This window comes from Eschscholzia californica, unplaced genomic scaffold, assembly GCF_041429995.1.
Source record: "Eschscholzia californica isolate CP2 unplaced genomic scaffold, dmEscCali1.0.p SCAF_1, whole genome shotgun sequence".
NCBI lineage: Eukaryota > Viridiplantae > Streptophyta > Magnoliopsida > Ranunculales > Papaveraceae > Eschscholzia > Eschscholzia californica.
The window spans coordinates 39,576,662-39,597,007 of record NW_028238198.1 but is presented as its reverse complement, the minus strand read 5'-3'; the positions used below and the strand labels follow the sequence as shown (position 1 = coordinate 39,597,007).

Below are 20,346 nucleotides of genomic sequence, written 5' to 3'. Positions count from 1 at the left end.
TAAGGACTGGGAATACATTCGTACACTACCCTATTTATCCTCAATTAAGTTCCCTAACTTAGTTTGTGCTTCTTAGTTTTTGGGTACATAGTTCCCTAAGCATGTATATGGGAAAATTACGCAGTTTTCTGCAAACTAGTGAGTTTCCTAAAAATGAATTATTTCCCTAACTTAGTTTGTGCTTCTTAGTTTGTGGGTACATAGTTCCCTGAGTATGTATGTGGGTAAATTACACAGTTTTCTGCAAACTAGTGAGTTTTGCTAAAAATGAATAATTTCCCTAACTTAGTTACATTCTGCAGTATCTTGTAAACTCGTAAGTCTGAAATAGAGCTATTTATCTGGTAAGTAAGTGTATTATTTCCCTTTTTCTGCAAACTAGTAATTTTCCTAATTACTTCTTAAGTTGCCTAAGCATGTATATGGGTAAGTATAAGAATTTCCCTGTTGTGCTACTTATTTTGTGCGTACACTGTAAACTCGGAAGTTCCCTAAGTATTTATGTGGGTACATTCTCCAGTATCTTATAAACTCGTAAGATTGAATTTAAGTCATTTATTTAGTGTAACATTTATCTACTAGAGCTAGTAAATGTACTGTCTATCTGGTACCTAAGTTCATTATGTGTTCTCGCATTGTTTTTGGTTACTGGAAAATTTATTGGTTTACCAGAAACTAAGAAATGCACCAGAAACTGATGAATTTATGTGTTCTCGCATTAGTTTAAGGATTTCTGTTGTTGAGTCTTCTCAGTTATAAACCATAACTGTCACCATATAATCCGTTCGTAAGTAACATGAACAAAACAACACATAAATATTGTTCTAACGTTAACAAAATTCAGATTATCCAATTTTTAGTTTTCTTCTGCAATTTGGTTTCTCCATTCGTCCTTTGATTCGTCCAAGATTAGGTATGTTACTTCTGCCCTCAATCTCCTTGCTTCATCTTCATATGCTTCCTTTTGTGAGCACTTTACAGGGTAATTGTGCTGGATGCTTTCTTGAAATATTTCCTTCATCTTTAGCATCACGTATAGACCACAATCTGGACTGTTGGATTTTAAAGTTTGAGCAAGATAATGTTAGTTTCAAGTAAGGAATAACATAGTTAATTAATGCTCCAAAATTTGCCCTCACCTTTCCCCTTGTTGGGGGCATTCAACATCTTTAATGTATGGGATTTTTTTGTCAATTTTTCCCCTTCCGGACTTCATCTTTATCATCTTTTCTGCCAGGATGCGCGCCAATTCTTTTGCATTGTAGTTACATCTGTTTGCCAGTTCCACGTCCCGATATAAGGAGTTGAAGTGCGTCCACTCGTTCTCCTCAAAATCATACACCAACAAAGTCCAGTGATGGCCCTCGAAAGAGTCATCTCTGTATGGTGTATTAAGTGGAACGCACAACTTGCTCGTATGATCTTTGATTAAGTGTTTTTCCATCCTTTTATCTAAATTCACTTCGATTGTCTTCTGACTGCGCTTCTGCCTTATCAATGTCTGCAATTGTGTCATGTAAGTTTACTAGTCAATTCACAAATCCTATTCAAATGAATTATAGTAATGTTTAGGAATCTTACAAATAGCAATGATGATAGGAACAACACTTCACGGTCGAGGTTGGTAGATGAGAACATTAAGTGGTCTTCAAACCAATCAATTATCTGGGAATCACACCCTCTGTTCATCATCAGTTCATCTAGATCTTTTGCCCTTAGACAGTGTTGCTGGTCCTTGTTCCAGACATCCAGGCTGTATAAAACAATGTAGAACACATTAACCACAGAATAATTTACCAGAAACTATCTTGTTTCTTGACCACATACTTGTTTATATTTAACCTAAATGTGTACTAGACACTGACTAATTTTCTGTCGGCCAAACTTATAACCAACAAAAAAATTCTAGAGAGAAAAGATTATACCTTGTCCATCCATACTTCATGAATTCTTCCATCAGAGTTTTTTCAGTTTGTTGCACATAAGGCCACAACCCCCCTTTTCTCCAGTCACTCAATTTGACATGGGGTTCTTTCTTTAGTGTAATCATCTCCAAGTCAATGACCTGTACTTCACTGCCACCTCCTTTTTCTGTTTTTCTCCTCACCCTTGGATTATTTTTAATCCTTTTAACAAGTGATGTTGGGACCGGAGATGACCCTTTGTTCCCTTTTTTGGAAGCTACTCTTTTTGGAGGACTGACATGTGGTAATTCAAATTGTCTCATGTCCGCAGACAGTTTTGACACTGATTCTTTTCCAATTTCAGCAATATTTTTGAATTTATTGTTCCCTGCTGTACTCTCTTCACCTTCTTTAACCATCATGGAAGACTTTTTGGGAGGAGTCCACTCAATTATTTGAGTCCCGAGATCTATGTTGAGATCAAAACTAGGACAGTCGTCTATTTCATCCAACCTCCTCCTTACATTATTATCTATAAACAAAACAAAGTTCGTAAGTTACCAAAGTCAGAATGTGGGAACATTGTCCAGTTTGTTCTAAATTAGTAAGTTCCCAAGGCATATATGCTTGTGAATTTTTCAGTTTCCTAACAACTTCGTAAGTTCCCTAAGTATGAATGTCGGTAAATTTTTCAGTTTCCTATAAACTATCAAGTTCCCTAAGAATGTATGTGGGTACCTACCTCTTCCTTTTGACAGATCCTTTTCCAGTGTATCTGCAACCCACCATCCTTCCTCACTTGACAAATTCACTTCTACCTCCTCTTGATCATCTTTATAAATTGTAGACAAGAAGAATAATTTGAAACTTTAATTTGAGGATTATTTGTTAAATTATTCAAATTAATTGTGAAGGGAAATTATTGTTTGCCTTGGTTTTGCTGAGCATCTCCCTTGACCTTTGCTTTTTTATTATCGCTTTCCTCACTCTCCTTGCTTTTCTCGCTTTCCTCTCTTTCCTCTCTCTCCTCGCTCTCCTTGCTTTTTTCGCTTTCCTCGCTTTTCTCTTTTCCCTCACTTTCTTCGCTTTTCTCGCTTTCTCCGCTTTTCTCGCTTTCGTCCTTGTCATTGCTATTGTCTGATATAACTTCAGTGTAAACAACACTAAGTTATTTTCCAGACATTGAATAACTTACTATGAATGTATAAATTAACTATATATCATAAAAATAATAGTTTGCCTGGGTTATTCTCAGCATCTCCCTCGCTATCCTCGATTTCCTCTCTTTCCTCGCTATCCTTGCTTTGCTCGCTTTCCTCGTTGTCATCGCTACTGTCTGATATAACTTCAGTGTAAACAACACTAAGTCATTGCCAGACATATAATAATTTTCCGAGAATATATAAATTTACTAAGTATTATCAAAATTCTGTTTATCAGAATTTCAACACCTTAAAAACCTTGAGCATTAATACTTAAAACTTGCCAATTGTTTACTACTTCTTGAATAAGAACATAAATATTTAAAACATTGGAACATTTGAAATTAGTGTTTGCCTTTTTTCGCACCCTTGGTTTGACCTTTGCCTCTGCCCTTGGTTTGACCTTTGCCTGTACTCTTTCTTGCAACCTTTTTTGGTTCAACTTCAACCTCCTCTTCCTCACTCTCTTCCTCTTCTTCTTTCTTTTTGTCTTTCGACTCTTCTTCCTCACTGTCCTCATCATCTTCTTCCTCACCCTCATCTTCTTGTTCACCCTCTACTTCCTCATCTTCTTCTTCCTCATCCGTATCTTCTTCTTCACTCTCTGTTTTTTCTTCATTGCTCTCTTTAGCATTGAGCTTATCTTTCTTCTCCTTTTCTTTTTGTCCCTTTCCCGAAACTTGCTTGTCTAAAACCTCTTTTCCTGAAACTTTCTTTCCTGTAATCTCCTTTCCTAAAACCTCCTTACTATGTTTACCCTTTACCTTTTCTTTCTTCTCTATTTCTTTTTCTCCAATTCCCTTTCCTTTTTTCTTCTGACCCGTCTGTTGTTTTGCTGGTGCTTTCTTTGCAGGCACTAAACTGCTCTCTTCTGCAGGCATGAAATTGCTCTCCTCCAGTCCAATGTCCTTGTTTTCTTGAACCATTCCCTCAACCAGTAGTTCAGAATAAGCTTTGTATGCTTCGTCCCTCTCATCAACAGCTTCTGCCAGTTCTTTCCTAAGCTCTTCATTTTCGAGCTTAAGTTTATCTATTTCTGTCTCGAGCTGGGCAGTTGTTTCCTTCTGTTGTTCAAGCAGGAGAAGCATCTCACTTTCGTTGCCCCCAGTTTCTGTTGTCTTCAACATCTTTGCTTCTTCTTCGCTTAGGGGGATAACATATTCTTCGCTCACCTGAAAGAGAAAACAAGTCAGTTAGTTCCTATTAAACCAAAGAATGTTTAATACATCAGCAAGTTTACAAAAAATCAATAATTTTAGGAGAAACAAGTCAGTTTTCTAGAAACCAAAATTCTTTCTATTATATAAATGGCATGTTATACCTGTTCTTCTGTCAGACTTTGTAGCTTTTCAACAAAGGTTTCCTCTATTTTGCTAAGAGACCACCTTAAAATCCTTGGTATTTCTTCTTTGTATTTCTCCTCTCTTTCGTAACATGTAGTATGCTCGCAGAACCAGAGCTTTAAATAACACAAACAAATTTCTGTAGAATGAGTAAGGAACTTCAATGGTAAGTTATAATTCAAATAAATTTAAACATACTTACAGGGAGGATTAACAGGCAGCCTGAAGCTTTTATTGGGTCGTTCAGGTGCCGATTGATGTGGTCAATCATGAATTGGTGCACCGCAACTGGCCAATTGTAATCCTTAATGGTTTTCATTGATTCTAAGTAAATCAGAATCTGTGTGGAAACCGAGTAACCCGATGTTGTTGGAAATAGAATATTTGCAGCAATACACATAATAATTAACCTAATTGCATCCATTTCATCCTCATCTCCAAGTGCCATTCTCAATGCCTTACCTATTTTAATGCATGAAACTTTGGGAGGCACCTCTCCAAAGTACTTCACACAAAACTCTTTTTGTGGTTCCTTCATGACTTTTGTGCTTGGGAAGACATCTGTCACCTTCCCTCCCAACGGCATTCCAAGAATGAGCGAAATATCTTGAGGCTTTACCTTTAATGCTTTCCCGGCGAGATTGATAGTTTCAGTTGAAGTTGAATACAGGCACAGAAGGTCAAAAACAACTCTGTTTGGTCTAGGTGGGTGGTCCACGTCAATCTTGTCACTCACAAACGCTTGGATCAAGTTGTTGAATGGACTCTCTTCCAACAAATCCTTCTGTCTCTGTGTCAACTTTGGATAAGTTATCTTCAGCTGTGTCCATGTATTCTTCAAGGAATACTTGTACACTTTTGTCAATCTCGTCGCCAAATTATCTGGTACATTCTTGTGCTCACTGGGAGAGCCAACCAGTCCATGTTGGATTATTCTGGCCTCACTACCAGAACCAGCTTCCTGTACAGATAGCTTGGACTTCTTTGTCTGCCTTTCTTCTGCTTTATCCTTTGGCATTTTCCTCTTTGCTTGAGATGGTTTCACAACTGCCGAACTTTCATCAACGGAGGCCTGAAAAAATTAAAAAAAAACACTCGCATAAGGAAGTGTTGAATTTTTCCAATAGTCACTGTCTTACATACTTGTTAGTAAATGATAGTAACCGTCCACTTCACAAGTGTTCAACTGGTTTACTGTTACTTTTTTCTTATACCAGTAAACTGTCTAATTTCCTAGTTGTTATTTTCTCTATAATATTCAACATTATAAAAGCATAGATTACAAACCACTCACATTATAAAATCATAGATTACAAACCCATCATATTATAAGAGCAGAGTTTACAAACCACTCATATTATAGAAACACATCTTACAAACAACTCACATAAGACTTGTCCATGTTTGGCATCCAGTTTCCATGAAATCAACTGGTTTACTGTCACTATTTTCTTATACCAGTAAACGGTCTAATTTCCTAGTTGTTATTTTCTCTATAATATTCAACATTATAAAAGCATAGATTACAAACCACTCACATTATAAAAGCATAGATTACAAGGCCATCACATTATAAGAGCATAGATTACAAACCACTCATATTACAGAAACACATATTACAAACCAGTCACATAAGACATGTCCATGTTTAGCATCCAGTTTCCATGAAATCAACTGGTTTACTGCTACTATCTTTCTTATACTAGTAATATTTGGTCCGTCCTATGCACTGAAATTTTTTCTAGGAATATTTCTGTTTATAAAATGAAAGTTTATAGAAAAATTTTGTAGGAATACTTAATCATTTTTAACATGCAGTGTACAGAAAACCAACTGGTTTACTGCTAATATTTTGTCTTGCATTAAGTTTTCATGAAATCAACTGGTTTACCATTGATATTTTGTCCTACCTGTACACTGTAAAATTTTCTAGGAATTATACAGTTTATAATATACAACCTTATCAAAAAACAGATTACAAACCACTCACATAAGAAAGAGATCTATCTACAGGAACTTTCATGATGAAGAAACAGATAGAAACCCTAGGAAATCATTTTAGTCCTACCAGTACACTGAAAATTTTTCTAGAAATTTCTCTGTTCCTAGATAAGAACTTAAAGAAACAGATCAATCTACAAAAATAATTTCTGAAACACAAAAATTTTCTAGAAATTTTATTATGTAGTAATAATAATTTGTGAAACAGAAAAAACTAAACATTTTCAGTTACTTACCCTTTTCCTAGGGCTCATTCTTCTTGTAGCTTGTTCCTCCGTAACCGCTTTCGATCTGGTAGATCTTGGCTCTTCAAGGCTTATTTTCTTTGTTTGTTGTTTGGGCGTATTAGGTTTCACCATCTTCCTAAAAATTTATGAACACCAGTGTTTTCGCAGGATGAAGAGAGAGATAAAAAACCTTCCTTTGATTTTGTTTGTTAGAAGAGAGAGATAACTAAGATTTTCGAACTTAAACCAGGTGAAACAAGATGATGATTCGCCTTCTTTGCACCGGTTTGGGAAAGGGAAGTGGTTTGGGAAAGGAAACTGTTTGAGAAAGGGAACTTCAAGGGAGAGGGAACGGTTTGGAGATGGTTTTGAGAGAAGATTTGTTTTGGATTTAATTAGATTAGGCGTGAGAGAGAAATTAAGGGGAGATGTGACTGGCCAGCTGCAACGGTCATTTCGCCTGACGCACGTCACTCCCGAGATCCCGCTTTTTCAGACAATCTCTCTCTTTCGCGCCCAAAATTTGAGTGGCATGTATCGTAAATTTGAGTGAGATTGACGGGGGCAACGGTAATTTCGGCTGCCTCTCTGACCCGTTGGACTGGGAACGCATTTTTGCGTACCAGTGGATTGGGCTCTCTTTTCCGGCCCAATTTTGGATGTCCCGCCCATTCCCCCAAGAAAATATTTCAGTTCAACCCAAGTATCAATTGATGTATCAATGCCAAATGTAACGACATACGTAGATCGTAGTCGAATTCCAAAAAAAAAAAAAAAAAAAAATTATTGGGGGATTGGGCTGGACGTCCAAAACGAGGGACAAAATGGGTTGGACGTCCACGGTTGCCCATAAATAAACGAGAGGTCCAATGTGTCAGGCAGGGACTTAAAATGACAGAAACAGCCTCCGAGTTCATCGAATTTACGACCCGTGCCATCGAAATTTAGCCGGGATTTGGCGAATTTTTATTTTTTGGCGCAATTTCTGACGGATGGAGGGACGAAAGTGACCGTTTGTAGGAAACGTCACTTCTACATTAACTTCATTCCCACGTCGAGTCCATCCCACGCCTCTTCCCAGGTCATTTTGCTAGTTCTCAAGAAATTCCAACCACCATAATCCTTCATCCTTCATCTTCCTCCTTCATCATCCTCCTGCATCTTCCTCCTTCAATTTTTACTTCTCAAGAACAGTTCTGAAGAAAAAGCCAAAATCCTTCAACTTTTACTTAAGAAAAGCTACTGCTATTAATTTGAAGAAGGGATTCAAGTTTTTTTGAAGCAAAAATCTACAAGATTTGAATAAGGGATTCAAGATTGTTTGAAGCAAAAATCTACAAGTTTGTGAAGGGATTCAAGTAGGTTTTACTTCTATCTCATCCCCCTAAACTTGTTTGGTAAAAGTTTGTTTGATAAAAGTTTGTTTGATAAAAGTTTGTTTGATAAAAGTTTTTTTAAAACCTAAAATTTGTGAAAACCTAAATTTCTGACGCAGATATGGTGATGGATCTTTCATTTTTGACGCAAGTTTTTAGAAACCCTAAAAGTTTATAGAAATAATCTCTTATTGTTTGTTTGATACAAGTTTTTAGAAACCCCAAAATTTGTGAATGATCTTTCATTTTTTGACGCAGATATGGTGAAAACGAACAATACAATGAAGAAATCAAAGGGTGTGACTATCAAAGAACCAACTTCCACCAGAGCTATATCAAAAAAGGAAAGACCTATAGCAGAAATTCTGGCTAGAAGAACTAGTCCAAGAAAGAAGAAGGTATGTAACTGAAAAAAATAATTTGTTTTGTTCCTCGTAAATAAATAAATTTTTGGTAAATGTTTTTTATTCTTGAAAATATTTTGTTTTACTGTGATTTGGATTTGTCTAGTGTTAATGGGAATAATATTTTGTACAGTAAATTGTTTTATTCCTGGTAAATAATTTTGTTTACTGTAAAATGTTTTGTTCCTTGAAAATATTTTATTGTACTGAAATTATTTTGTTTCAAGTGATAGAGATTTGTCTAGTAGTAATGGGAAATAATGTTTTGTACAGTAAATTGTTTTGTTCCTGGTAAATAATTTTGTATACTATCAAATGTTTTGTTCATGGTAAATATAAATTTTTCCTGAATTTTTTTGTTCCTGGTAAAGATGACCATGCATTTGAAGTGTTTGTTGTAATGTGTGACATAACTAAATTCCTGAATGTTTTGTTCATGGTAAATATAAATTTTTCCTCTTTTGCCAACAACCCTTGGCTCAAGTGGTAAGAGGTAAGTCTTCCAACTTAAAGGTCAAGGGTTCGAGGCACACGCTTACCAATTTAAAAAAAAAAAAAACTAAATTCCTGGTTGGTAAATTTTTTACAGGTCGAAACTACTGAGACCATTGAAGTAAAAGACCATGGAAAAGGCAAGAGAAAAGTTGCACCAGAAAGAGAAGAAAGCAGTAAAAAAAAGAAAGGAAAGAAATCAAAAACTGAAGTTGGAAGCTCAACAGGTGAACGGAAAAATAGACCACCCAACCTTGCAGCACTGTTGCCGAAGGCTTATAAGTATGCCCTTCGAAATACAGGGAGACAATTGAAGACCACTTATCCAAAGATGTCGACTAGACAAAAAGAGTTGTTAGCCGCTACTCCATTCAAAAATTTGGTGATGGCTTTTGTTGAAGACAAAATAGATTGGGATAACATAAACAAACCCAACAAGGCTATCTTTGAAATTCTCTGCCTTTATTCTAGTTCGGCAGAAAGGTTTACATTGGCGGGGAAAGAAATGCAAGTGAAACCTGAAGATGTGGCCCTAATTCTAGGTATGCCATTGTCAAGAGAGGTGAGAGAAATCTTCCCTAAAAATAGAGCACTAAAGCAGCCAGAAATAGATTTCTGTATGAAGTACTTCGGTGAGATCCCTGGTTCGGTATCATGCATACAAATATCCAATGCCCTGAGAATTACTGTCAACGGAGAGGTAGATGACATGGATGTGATCAAGCTGATCATCATGTCTATTTTTGCAAATGTTTTATTTGCTCCGCTATCAGGTTACGCGGTTCCAGTGCGTATTCTATTCAACTTGCAATCAATGGAATCAATTCAAACTTTGTGTTGGCCAACAACAGTGCACTCATACCTAATCGATCGAATCAATAAGTACCCTAACGACCCACTGAAAGCTTCAGGGTGCCTTGTATTACTTCCTGTGAGTATGTTTTTTATCATTTAAATTCAAACTTAACTTCATGTGTCTCATACGATATGTTTTTTATAGCTGTGGTTTTGCGAGCATACTCTATGTTTTGATCGAGAAGAGAGGTTTAGGGACGAGGTGCCTAGGATCGTGAGGTGGTCTGTGACGAATATAGATGATACATTTGACCAGAAGCTTGCAAATCTTACTACAGACAGGTATACATTTGATCAGTGTTAATGGAAAATTGTTTTGTTCTGGTAAATAAAAAATGAACCTTTAAATTGTTTTGTTCTTGGTAAATAAAATTATTTTCTAGTAAATGTTTGAGTCCTGGTAAATAAATTCGTTTATTGTACATTAAATCAGGTTAGTGAATCATTTGTGTACCCACCAAATGATCAAGAAACAGAGTTGTTGTCAACCCCAAAGAACACAGAAGTGGTAGATGAATTGCTTCTCAAGATTGAACAGCTACAAAAAGAAAATGCTGAACTTCAAGCAAAACTGTTGGAAGCGTGCGAGGATAGGGATGATTCTTACAAAGCGTATTCAGCACTCCTTCAAAGCTTGTTAGTTCCTGTAGAAGAACAGGTTAGAGGAGAAAATGGCCTGATCAAGGTTGCGGATAATGTGGAGGAGCTAAACGCACAGAGGCGTAAGGGAAAGAGTAAGATGGAAGATCCAAAAGATGGGGAGAAAGAGAAAGAAGAGAAACAGAAGAAAGAGGAGAAAGGGAAGACAGAGGAGAAAGAGAAGACAGAGGAGAAAGAGGAGAAACAGAAAGACGAGAAAGATGAGGGGGAAAAGGGTGTAGAAAAAGACGATGATGAGGGAGAAGAAGATGATGAAGGAGAAGAAAGTGAGGATGAGGGTATAGAAAAAGATGATGATGAGGAACACGATGATGACAGTGACGAAGATGAGAAGGAGAAAGATGGAAGCGAGGATGGAAGTGGCAAAGAGGAGAAGGAGAAAGATGAAAGGGAGGAAAAGAAAAATGATCAGAGTAATAAGTATCAACTTAAAGACAGTGACGAAGATGATAGCGATGGCAAAGAAGATGGTAATGAAATAGTTTCTTTTTTATTTTATATTCTCAGGAAATATTCTTCTTTTTCAGTTTTATTTTTTATTCTTAGAAACTATAATAAGTATGCTAAATGATGAAGGCGATGAGGGAGAGGAAGCAAAGAAAGGCAAGCTGAATGATGAAGGCGATGCTGAGATGGATGATGAAGATGAGGTTTGAATCAATTTGTCAAGTGAGGAGCCAGGGTGGGTGGATGATACTATTGGAAAAGAGATGCCTTACAAGAGAGGTAATGTTGCCAAATTATGTGGTGAAATAATTAAAGTTTCTGAGTTTGTCAAAACATTATTTTTCTGAATATACATTATTTGACAGAGAGTATGAAGGATGATACCAATGATTTCCCAAGTTTTGATCTTAACTTTGGGACGCAAATTATTGTATGGACTCCACCACCACAGCCGGACATGGAGAAGAAGGAAGATGAGGTTTGTAAAACAGTTGAAGAAAACTTCTCCGATATTGCAGAAATGGGGAGAGCATCGGTGGATACAAGTATCCAAATACTTGGATCATGTTGGAACAAGTAGAAAAATTAAATCACCGCACGTCAGCCCCCCAAAACGAGTAGTATCGAAGACACACAAAGGGTCAATGACTAGACAAAAGTTTTGTCCGGTAAATAAAAATATGTACTGGACAAAACTTAGAAATTTTTCCCAAAAAATCCCGGGAAAAAAACAATTTCCGGTAAATAAAAAAATGTACTAGACAAAACTTAGAAAAAATTCTGGGAGAAAAAACAATTTTCGGTACATAAAATAATTTACTGGACAAAACTTGGAAAAAAGTATTCTAAAATCTGGGAAAACAAACTATCCGGTAAATAATACTAATATGTACTCGACATAACTTAGAAAAAATATATTCTAAACCATTGGAAAACTTAAATTTTCCGGTAAATAAAAAAATTGACTGGACAAAACTTAGAAATAAAGATCATATATCCAGGGAAACTTAAACTTTCTGGTAAATAAAATAATGTACTGGACAAAACTAAAAGTTTCATGTAATGCATTATGTTCAGGCACAATACACATTAACAAAATATAATATAATACATTAACTTCAAACACAAATACATTAAGTTCGACAAAAGATACAAAAAAATCAAAGCAGCACAAGGCTAAAATATGACTCTCTTCAAAAATTTGAAAAGCTCCAACACTGTAAATGTTTTTCAAAGTTGTAGAGTGCCCCTAGTTTTTGCTGCTGATATAAAAATGATTTCAATCACTAAATCGCTTCGTTGCACGAAGCACGGTTGTGATAAGAGAGCTTTTTACACCTACCGCATATCCGCTGTCTCTTTTTAAAGTTTCCAGAACTTTCAATTCTTACAGAACGTGGTCTGCCCGGACGTTTCTTGGTTAAAGGAGGAAGTATCTTGCTGGCTTCCTCAAACGTTTTTGGTTGATCGAAAGATGGGACAGAGTTTATGGAATGACTATAAGTCTTACAGTATGCATCCGTTGTAACAACGGGATCAAAAAAGGATGATGAATCACCTCCATGCACTTTAATACACAATATGGCATGCTCACAAGGGATACCTTGGACTTGCCACTTACGACATGTGCATGTAAGAGCCCCAAGGTCCACAGAGTGACTCGGCATGGACATTACTTCATATACAAATTTACCTGATTGTATGCACTTCCAGCTACAGGCAACGTTGAATCTAGACTGCATTTTTTCGTTGATAGGGCACAAGAAAGAGTCCCAAGTTTCTGACTCAGTTCTTCTTGCATTCATCATGTTCATAATTTTAATCCTCAACATATCTAGCATTACGGTTATTGGAAGAACTCTCTCATCCCTTATCCACGAATTGAAGGATTCCGAGAGCGAAGAACATATTAAACCGTACCTTTTTCCTGGAAAGAAAACATCAGCCCAATGTTCCGGATTTACAGAGTGAAGAAATGCATCCACGACATTGCCACCCATGACTACGAGTTCAAAAGTGTACTTCTGAAAATCCGATATAGTAAGGGCTCTAGCCGCCTTAAACATGAGGAATTGGAAATAGTCCGACTTCTTTGCACCATTCTTTACACGTACATTCAAATTGTTTCGTAGATGTCAAACGCAGAATGAATGGTGCGCGGTTGGGAAAATGTTCAAAACTGCATTTATAATACCATTGTGCCTGTCCGACATAAAAGTCAAAGACTCACTAATATCAACAATTTTCGCCAAATTACAAAAAAACCAGGTCCAGTTTTGATCATTTTCTACATCAACGACAGCATAGGCGAGAACAAAAAAACCTGCAAAGTACATATTATTCGAATTAATTCGCAGTAGGAAGAACAGGAAATTAATTCATATTTCAGCCAAAATATTTAGGTTAAGAAACAACAAAAAAGCCAGTAAATAAAAATGTGTACCGGACGGAAAATATTGGTAAAATACTTACCATCATTGCCATTCTTCGCTACAGCTGCAAGAATGCATCCATTGTATTTCGTTTTCGCAAAAGTACCATCAACAAATATCAATGGGCGGCAGTGCTTGAAACCTTGGATGCATGCTCCAAGAGCAATAAATATTCGAACAAAACGCTGGGAATCTTTATCAACTTGAAGATCAATTACACTATTAGGGTTAGAACGTGATAGGGCATCAACATACCAGTTGAGTTTGGCATAAGAATCAGCTTCCTCCCCATAGGCCAAAGAAATACTCCTATTTCGAGCCTTATATGAATAGTAGTAGCTGAGTTTATATCCATAGTCTTTCTTGAAAGATGTGACAATGTCTTTAGTACTTTTGGTCGGATTCTCCCTAATGTCATCGACTATTAATAAGCTAACAGTTTCGGTTGATAATCTTTGCTTATTCTCTGACATTATAAAGTCTTGACAAGTGTGCACAGGATTGTAAGCTTTTAGAACAAACATTGACCTTGACTTCAGAGGAGCCACAGCGTGAATGGTCCAAGAACATTTTGGGGATTTGCATACGCAAGTAATACGATCAAGATCATTCTTCAAATAATTAAAATTGTACCCGTGCTTTATGGAATATCGTCCAAGTGCATTTCGAAAGGCGTTGGCGCCTCTAGGGAATTCCTGCCCCAAATGTGTAAACACCTCAGGCCAGCTAGCAGACCTCAGAGGTTCAGCCTTGACAATGGCAGTAGATGCATCCTCAACCGTGAGAGAGGAATTTCTTGAAAAATCCCGTGGGACATTGCACAAAACAAAACTATTTACTCACCATATTTTTTTTTCGGAAAAATCAGAACAATAAACTAAATATCAATACAAGAAAAACATATCATTGGCAGGAGAAAATTTAATTTAGGTAAGGAAACAGTTTTGTTTCCCGTAAACAAAAATATTTACTCACCATATTTTTGTTCACGGTAAACAGAAATATGTACTCATCAAAATTTTAAGTATTCATGTATACTGAACCAGTAAACTTTTTTATTTACCGTAAAATAAGGGATGGTTATCAGTACACAACAAACAACAATATGTAATGAATTCCACACACTTATTAGACATTTGTTACTGGTTCATATCAATGGCACGGGTAAATTATTTTTAGGTAAGGAAACAGTTTTGTTCTTGGTAAAGAAAAATATGTACTCACCAGAGTTAGGATTCCGGTAAATAAAAATGTGTACTCACCAAATTATAATTTTAAGTGAAACAATACTGAAACGGTAAAGTTCAAATTAGTTCCAAACTTACTTATTAGATATTTGATTGTGGTTTATCATTTCAGATGATGTTGCAGCAGAAGTAGATGAAGTATAGCCGAAAAAATCACGCTCCAACCTGGATAGAGAGAGAAAATAAAGAAGGTATGAAACTATAATGTACAGAAAAGGAAAAAAAAACTTTCAATATCCATTGTATACTGTTACAACTAAGTTGAAGTTTGTTTCACCAGAGAGGACGTCGTGCAACAATGTCCCCAGAAAGCATTCCTTCAATATCCATTGTATACTGTAGGGAAAAGAAAAATAAAGAAGGTATGAAACGATAATGTACATAAAAGAAAAAAAATCCTTTCACTTTGTCTGTCATTTTGGAATGTCCAAGTTTCAACATAGATTTAGATGAGTAGTTGTTCATTTACAAATGACATTATCATCTTCCTTAAAAGAACAAATGGAATATTCAGCTTCCCTAAATTCTATCATTGAAGACAAATGGGATTTGCTCATTTAAGAGGCATTACCTGAAAAAGTTGGAAGATAAGAGCAGATTCTGGTTGGAAGATATTAAGACAGCCGGTGGTATAAATAGGTTGGAAGATGAAATTTAAAAATTTTTGAAAGATTTTGAAAGTGAATACAGAAAGAGCGTGATCCCAAAAATTTCGCCAAAATTTTTTGGCAAAATGGGCGGAAAACTCAGGGAAAATGAGGAGAATTTAGAGAGAGAAAGAAAAGGAAAGAAGGAAGAAGAAGGTTGGCGCGAAATGGGAGGGAATGATGTGATTGGCTGCAACGGAATGGACGGGTATTTAATGATCCCTCAAAAATCGTGGGAGAGAGAAGGAGCTGGGTCAAGTCGAGGGGCAAGAAACGAAGAAAATAAAAAAAATAAAAAAGGAAAAAAAAAATATTTTCCCTGACATTAGGACCTGCACCGAATTTTTTGGCAAGTTAGGATTTTTTTTCGTTTTACCCCCCAGTTTTTGGACCCTTAGCTCAAAAATCCTTAATTATTTGCCCACGACTAATTAAATGCGAGAGGTTCCATTACCCAACACTTTTATGTGAAATAGGTCGTAGTTGTTTTACATCTCCTGAGAAAAGTAATTCGGTCCATGTTCTATCTATCATAGTCATATCACAAGCCAAATTATGATTTGGCATTAAGATTTGGGGTGCTAGTGGATCAACTAGACCCTAGATACAAAAATAAAGAGAGAAAGGTAAGGGGAGCGTCTCCCTCTACGCGCCTCCACTTGGGCAGTCTAACACCATTGGACTGCCTCAATCCGTGGCTCTCGGGCCACTCAATCCGAGGCCCATAGGGAGTGCCAAGAGAGGGAGGAGCTAAGAGTGAGGCACCCAAAGGTAAGGTGAAGCTGATAGGAATGAATGTGGAAGGATAATATAGGACAGAAGCCGGACTAAAAAAAAAAACTCACCTTCAATTTCGAAAACCAACCAAGGATATAAGTTCAAATTTTAGCTCTGAAGTTCCATCTCTTATTCATATGAGAAGAGAAGACTATTGAATTAAATTATCAGTAAGAAGATATGATTATCTTGGTGTTCTTTTACAATTATTAAACATTCACAGCTATTTAACCTACAACAAGCACAAATCGTAATCAAACACAACATCATAACAACATAAGCCAAGTGGGAAGAACAAGTAAATCGTAATCGACATAAAAATGCACAAACAAAGAACATTAGTTGACGGCGTCTCTCTGCTGCTCTTCGACAGTGTTACGAGTGCAAGAGTCATTCCATCACCAAATCAACAACTGCAGCAGCGTCCACTGTCACAGCCACTTTCACTGTCGGTTTATTTGTCCACTCCGTAACTTCAGCAAACCTGTTTTACGTTCAAAGTTATGAGTAATCATAATACTGTAACTAATAAAAGACCATGACTTCAACCACATAAGATCTGATTTCAGAAGGTCCATTTTGACATTCAAATTTTCCAACCACCAGCCCGACGAATGATGGTGAGGTCCAACCTCACTGCTAGATAACTACTGGCATTGAGTTTGGGTCCATTTAACGCAAAATTCCCCAGCTAACAAAAATGGTGACAGAGTGTTACCTTTTCATTGTGTTGTAGAAAAGTGTCAGGCCCCTCGTTATACCAGTTAATTGGACTCTAACTACACCCTCAGTGTAAGTGAACAATGAAGGATCCACAGCCGCAATAATGGTTGCTGGATCATGAAGATATACACCTGTACACAATGCAACAAAGTTATATCACATGATAAATCATCATCTTATCGATTAATATAACAAAAGAAAAGAAAAGATGAGCATACAACCTTTTGTTTTATACGCTTCATGGTGATACGAGAAATAGATCTCTAAGATTTTGGACAAATACTGTGCATATTTCCCACTGGACTGCACAAGCCTCTCCCGGTCGGCATCTGCAATATGAACAGGAGCAGTTATCAACTTTATATGGAAGACACAAATAATGAGTCGAAGGAAAACACTAGTTTTACGCTCATTTGCCCACATATGTGGAAATAGATGCGGGAGAGGATTCAACTGGTCTTATGTAGTTATCTTGGTCAGGCTACTTACTATAGCGTAGAGAAATAACCGAGAAGATAGATTATATGTTGATCCTTACATTTCAAAAAGCCTATAACTGATTATACTAATAAGGAAGACATTAGAATAACAAATGAAGTCCAAAGGCAACGAGCTTCATTGAGTCATCCTATGTAATTCCACTTTTTATACAAACTGATTGAAAGACAATTTCAATTCCGAAGCGAAGTGAAGGATAGAAGGAGTATTCCAAGCCAGCAACAAACATCAAACAGCCCATTTTGTATTTGGGTATGACTACGCCTAATTAAATTTCAGCATCTAACGAACTAGAAGTATGAATGGGATAAGCCATGATGACTAAATGAGAGCATATGAAAAGAATACCTGTCAAAATAACTTGATGAGTAACATTTAATCTCACCGCTACAATATCTGCACCGCTAATGAAGACGTGATCAGCAGCATCTGGATCACCAAAGATCTGGTTATCCCAATTCAGAAACAAAAACAACACTTCAGATTTAGAAGAAAGAAAAAGGTATGCGTAAATAAAAGTAATTATTAGATCAAACTTCAACAACTGGGGGCATAATTAGATTTTAGGCTTGTCATATGCCAGAAGATCTCTGCTGGATCTTTGGAAGGAATAATTTCAAATGTTCTTACTCTATTTAGAGCTAATCTGTAGTTATTTAATAGGCATACTAAAATTAATCTAGTTTTACTTCATTTTTCTACGTTTTTCTTCTTTTTGTTCTTTTCAAACAAAACCTACTGATTAATGCTAAAACACCCTTTCAAGTTTTAGCAAGTGAAATACTTCCTAATTGCTACAGAACTGGCTGTGCCAAACATTCTGTTCTCGTCACAAGAAAAACTGAGCTATATACATTAGCCTCTGCTGCAGGATTTACATTCCCGTTAACTGCAAAAGCACCACCTAAAAGAATAATCTGACCAATCTTTTTAGGAAATCCAGGATCTAGCTCAATAGCCTGGAGCAATAAGGAAACAAATTTAGGAACACCACAAAACGAAGCTCAAACTGAATAGAAACTTAAATACTAAAAACTGACCAAGGCAATATTTGTGAGTGGACCAAGTGCAACCACAGTAACTTCTCCAGGGTACCGGTTTGCTTGTTCAACAAGAAAACTAGCAGCTGACTGTTCAATTGCCTTCCCTTTAGGTGGAGGGAAGTTTTGGTTTCCAAGCCCATCCGTACCATGAACAAAATCAGCAACACGGAGCTTTGTAATTTTCTTTACATAAGCAGATAGAGAGCAGATCCAGACACAGAAACTCAGAAACGTCAAAATGAATGTAACCACCACGATGTCGAACAAGGACGATAAGTATATAGCATATAGTCAATTCCTATCACTACCTTCAACAAGTTTCACTTCTTAAGCTAATATACCACATAATTGTACGGACACGTCAAATCATATTTCTTTTCCAAGTTAAAGCATGTCAACCTTGTTCTGTTCGTTTCTGGCTATTCCATTCGTAATGGATCTTAAATGGTCAGAAGTGATTAAATATGACACAGTAAGTAGTTTTTCGTGTTACTGAACTACATGCTCAACCCATGCGCGGAACCAGGATCCATGTTACACCTTACACGCGGCTATCTTAAAGTCACTTACAATTAAACTTTTACTTCCAAGTTATGGACTATCAAGATACAATGCAAGACAATTATAAAGTGAATTTAATAACCTTTTGTAATTGTGATTCTCACATTTATCTTAGTTTTCTGACTAAACAAGGTAAGAAAAGGGTTTTTTGAACATGATACAATCTCATTTCCTTTAGTTTGTATATGAAAGTTGAAGCTCCGTACACTATAAAACTAATTGGTTAATTAACCATCAAAAGAAAAACGTAGTGGTAAGTCCATATCTCAAGTAGCTAAAAGCGACGAGGGGAAGGGAAAATGAATACTTACCGTAAATGTTGCATGAGTTCCCTCAGCTACTGGAATATCTGTCCTCCCTGCAACTTCTAACTATTACACGAAATAAAATATATGTGATTTACAAATGGGATTTTGTAAACGAAACCACTAATTTAGCCCAACACAAGATCTATAGAAAACTACTAATAGCACTATAAAGAATCATAAGATGAAAACTATAGTATAAACCGTATGCTCTCTCTCGTAATTGTAAACTTGGGAACTAAAGCTGGATAAGGCTTCTCACTTTCCGCTTTGAAAGATTTTGCATCTCAATCTGATGCCATGACTACTACAAACTTGGAAAAACCATCAATCGTAAAATCGTCATGGATTTAAGTCTATGATACTATTATATTCCTTTGTTAGTATAGTGAATCACAAGATGGACTAAATTAAGATATCTTTTTTGTTTAGATCGGATAAAATTCTATTCGCAACCATGGATCTTTTGAGAATAGTCCCACATGGGAGAAGGGGGTTAATCTAGTAACCAAGAATGTAATGTCTAGGTCACATCCACTTATTGTCAATTGGTTTTGAGTTGGATAACCGCAAACTTAACAGAACCTATATGTTAGTTAAATGAAAAGGAGGAAATTTGACAGATTAAATCGAATATATACATAGGGTTAGTACTAATTATTACCAAATGTAAAGCATTTCTAGTTGAAAGAGTTGTATAAACATTCCCAAATATAGTAGTGAGTCCGATCACATCTAATTCTGGTGACTGAAGTGCTACAAATATTGCCATTGCGTCATTTGCACCAAAGAGACGATTTGTTTCATAATTCATTCTACTCTAACATTTTGAAGAGATATATGATCGTAGAAATTCAGAAACCACCGAAATCAAAGAACAACTTAAAGAGTTCATCAATTATTAGTAGAAGGACATTAAAAGCTAATTAATCTAGAAAGTTTGAGGATCTTTTAAGGTGAAATTAGAGAGTTAGTTGAGAAGATGATCTAGAGAGAGAGAGAGAGGAGAGATTACCGATTCCAGGGTCAGTATCAATGATGATCTTCTTCTTTGATTCCGGCATGATTTGGTCGTTTGATTTTTAAATTCCAAAATTAAGAACAATCAGATGAAGAAACACAAGATCAGTGAAACATTTAAGTGGAAAGAGAGTTATTTATTTAGCACCAAGGAGATACGTGTGTCCAAACTAAAAATAAAA

At 36.3% G+C, this 20,346-nt stretch overlaps 4 protein-coding genes and 1 long non-coding RNA gene across 5 annotated transcripts; all 5 read right to left on the bottom strand.

Moving 5' to 3' along the window:
* Nucleotides 1-1,442: 1,442 nt before the first annotated feature.
* Nucleotides 1,443-1,962, bottom strand: LOC147566755 (uncharacterized). Its single transcript, XR_015237471.1, has 3 exons — nucleotides 1,926-1,962; nucleotides 1,582-1,753; nucleotides 1,443-1,501 (listed from the first exon to the last, which is right to left on the bottom strand). It is a non-coding gene; the product is annotated as an uncharacterized LOC147566755 (long non-coding RNA).
* An 84-nt stretch (nucleotides 1,963-2,046) lies between these two features.
* Nucleotides 2,047-7,346, bottom strand: LOC147566753 (uncharacterized). Its single transcript, XM_086655484.1, has 6 exons — nucleotides 6,687-7,346; nucleotides 5,390-5,521; nucleotides 2,835-2,976; nucleotides 2,647-2,736; nucleotides 2,204-2,436; nucleotides 2,047-2,091 (listed from the first exon to the last, which is right to left on the bottom strand). The coding sequence occupies exons 1-6, from the start codon at nucleotides 6,807-6,809 to the stop codon at nucleotides 2,047-2,049; spliced, it is 765 nt and encodes a 254-aa protein (XP_086511610.1). The 5' UTR covers nucleotides 6,810-7,346.
* LOC147566754 (uncharacterized) lies at nucleotides 3,125-5,373 on the bottom strand. Its single transcript, XM_086652280.1, has 5 exons — nucleotides 5,353-5,373; nucleotides 4,652-5,269; nucleotides 4,428-4,565; nucleotides 3,516-4,278; nucleotides 3,125-3,249 (listed from the first exon to the last, which is right to left on the bottom strand). Exons 1-5 carry the CDS (start codon nucleotides 5,371-5,373, stop codon nucleotides 3,125-3,127), a joined length of 1,665 nt encoding a protein of 554 aa, XP_086508406.1.
* Nucleotides 7,347-12,197: 4,851 nt separating the features above from the next.
* Nucleotides 12,198-13,816, bottom strand: LOC147566752 (uncharacterized). The gene is made up of 3 exons (XM_086655474.1): nucleotides 13,384-13,816; nucleotides 13,106-13,234; nucleotides 12,198-12,913 (listed from the first exon to the last, which is right to left on the bottom strand). Exons 1-3 carry the CDS (start codon nucleotides 13,814-13,816, stop codon nucleotides 12,198-12,200), a joined length of 1,278 nt encoding a protein of 425 aa, XP_086511600.1.
* Nucleotides 13,817-16,152: 2,336 nt separating this feature from the next.
* LOC147566751 (putative uridine nucleosidase 2) lies at nucleotides 16,153-20,077 on the bottom strand. Its single transcript, XM_086653308.1, has 8 exons — nucleotides 19,809-20,077; nucleotides 19,151-19,210; nucleotides 18,276-18,461; nucleotides 18,090-18,194; nucleotides 17,584-17,680; nucleotides 16,959-17,066; nucleotides 16,733-16,868; nucleotides 16,153-16,498 (listed from the first exon to the last, which is right to left on the bottom strand). The coding sequence occupies exons 1-8, from the start codon at nucleotides 19,956-19,958 to the stop codon at nucleotides 16,405-16,407; spliced, it is 936 nt and encodes a 311-aa protein (XP_086509434.1). The 5' UTR covers nucleotides 19,959-20,077; the 3' UTR covers nucleotides 16,153-16,404.
* Between the last annotated feature and the right edge of the window lie 269 nt (nucleotides 20,078-20,346).

Coding starts and splice junctions, on each gene's coding strand:
- LOC147566754 (XM_086652280.1), bottom strand. CDS start 5,373: ATGGACTGGTTGGCTCTCCCA. Junction 4,566..4,651: donor GCTGCCTGTTAATCCTCCCT/GTAAGTATGTTT, acceptor TGTTATTTAAAG/CTCTGGTTCTGCGAGCATAC. Junction 4,279..4,427: donor AAAGTCTGACAGAAGAACAG/GTATAACATGCC, acceptor TTTCTCTTTCAG/GTGAGCGAAGAATATGTTAT.
- LOC147566753 (XM_086655484.1), bottom strand. CDS start 6,809: ATGGTGAAACCTAATACGCCCAAACAACAAACAAAGAAAATAAGCCTT. Junction 5,522..6,686: donor GAATGAGCCCTAGGAAAAGG/GTAAGTAACTGA, acceptor TAATTTTTTCAG/GCCTCCGTTGATGAAAGTTC. Junction 2,437..2,646: donor GGATCTGTCAAAAGGAAGAG/GTAGGTACCCAC, acceptor TTTTGTTTATAG/ATAATAATGTAAGGAGGAGG.
- LOC147566752 (XM_086655474.1), bottom strand. CDS start 13,816: ATGTCAGAGAATAAGCAAAGATTATCAACCGAAACTGTTAGCTTATTA. Junction 13,235..13,383: donor AGCGAAGAATGGCAATGATG/GTAAGTATTTTA, acceptor TGTACTTTGCAG/GTTTTTTTGTTCTCGCCTAT. Junction 12,914..13,105: donor TATGTCGGACAGGCACAATG/GTATTATAAATG, acceptor TTGAACTCGTAG/TCATGGGTGGCAATGTCGTG.
- LOC147566751 (XM_086653308.1), bottom strand. CDS start 19,958: ATGAATTATGAAACAAATCGTCTCTTTGGTGCAAATGACGCAATGGCA. Junction 18,462..19,150: donor GAACTCATGCAACATTTACG/GTAAGTATTCAT, acceptor GCTTATGTAAAG/AAAATTACAAAGCTCCGTGT. Junction 16,499..16,732: donor TTCTACAACACAATGAAAAG/GTAACACTCTGT, acceptor AACGTAAAACAG/GTTTGCTGAAGTTACGGAGT.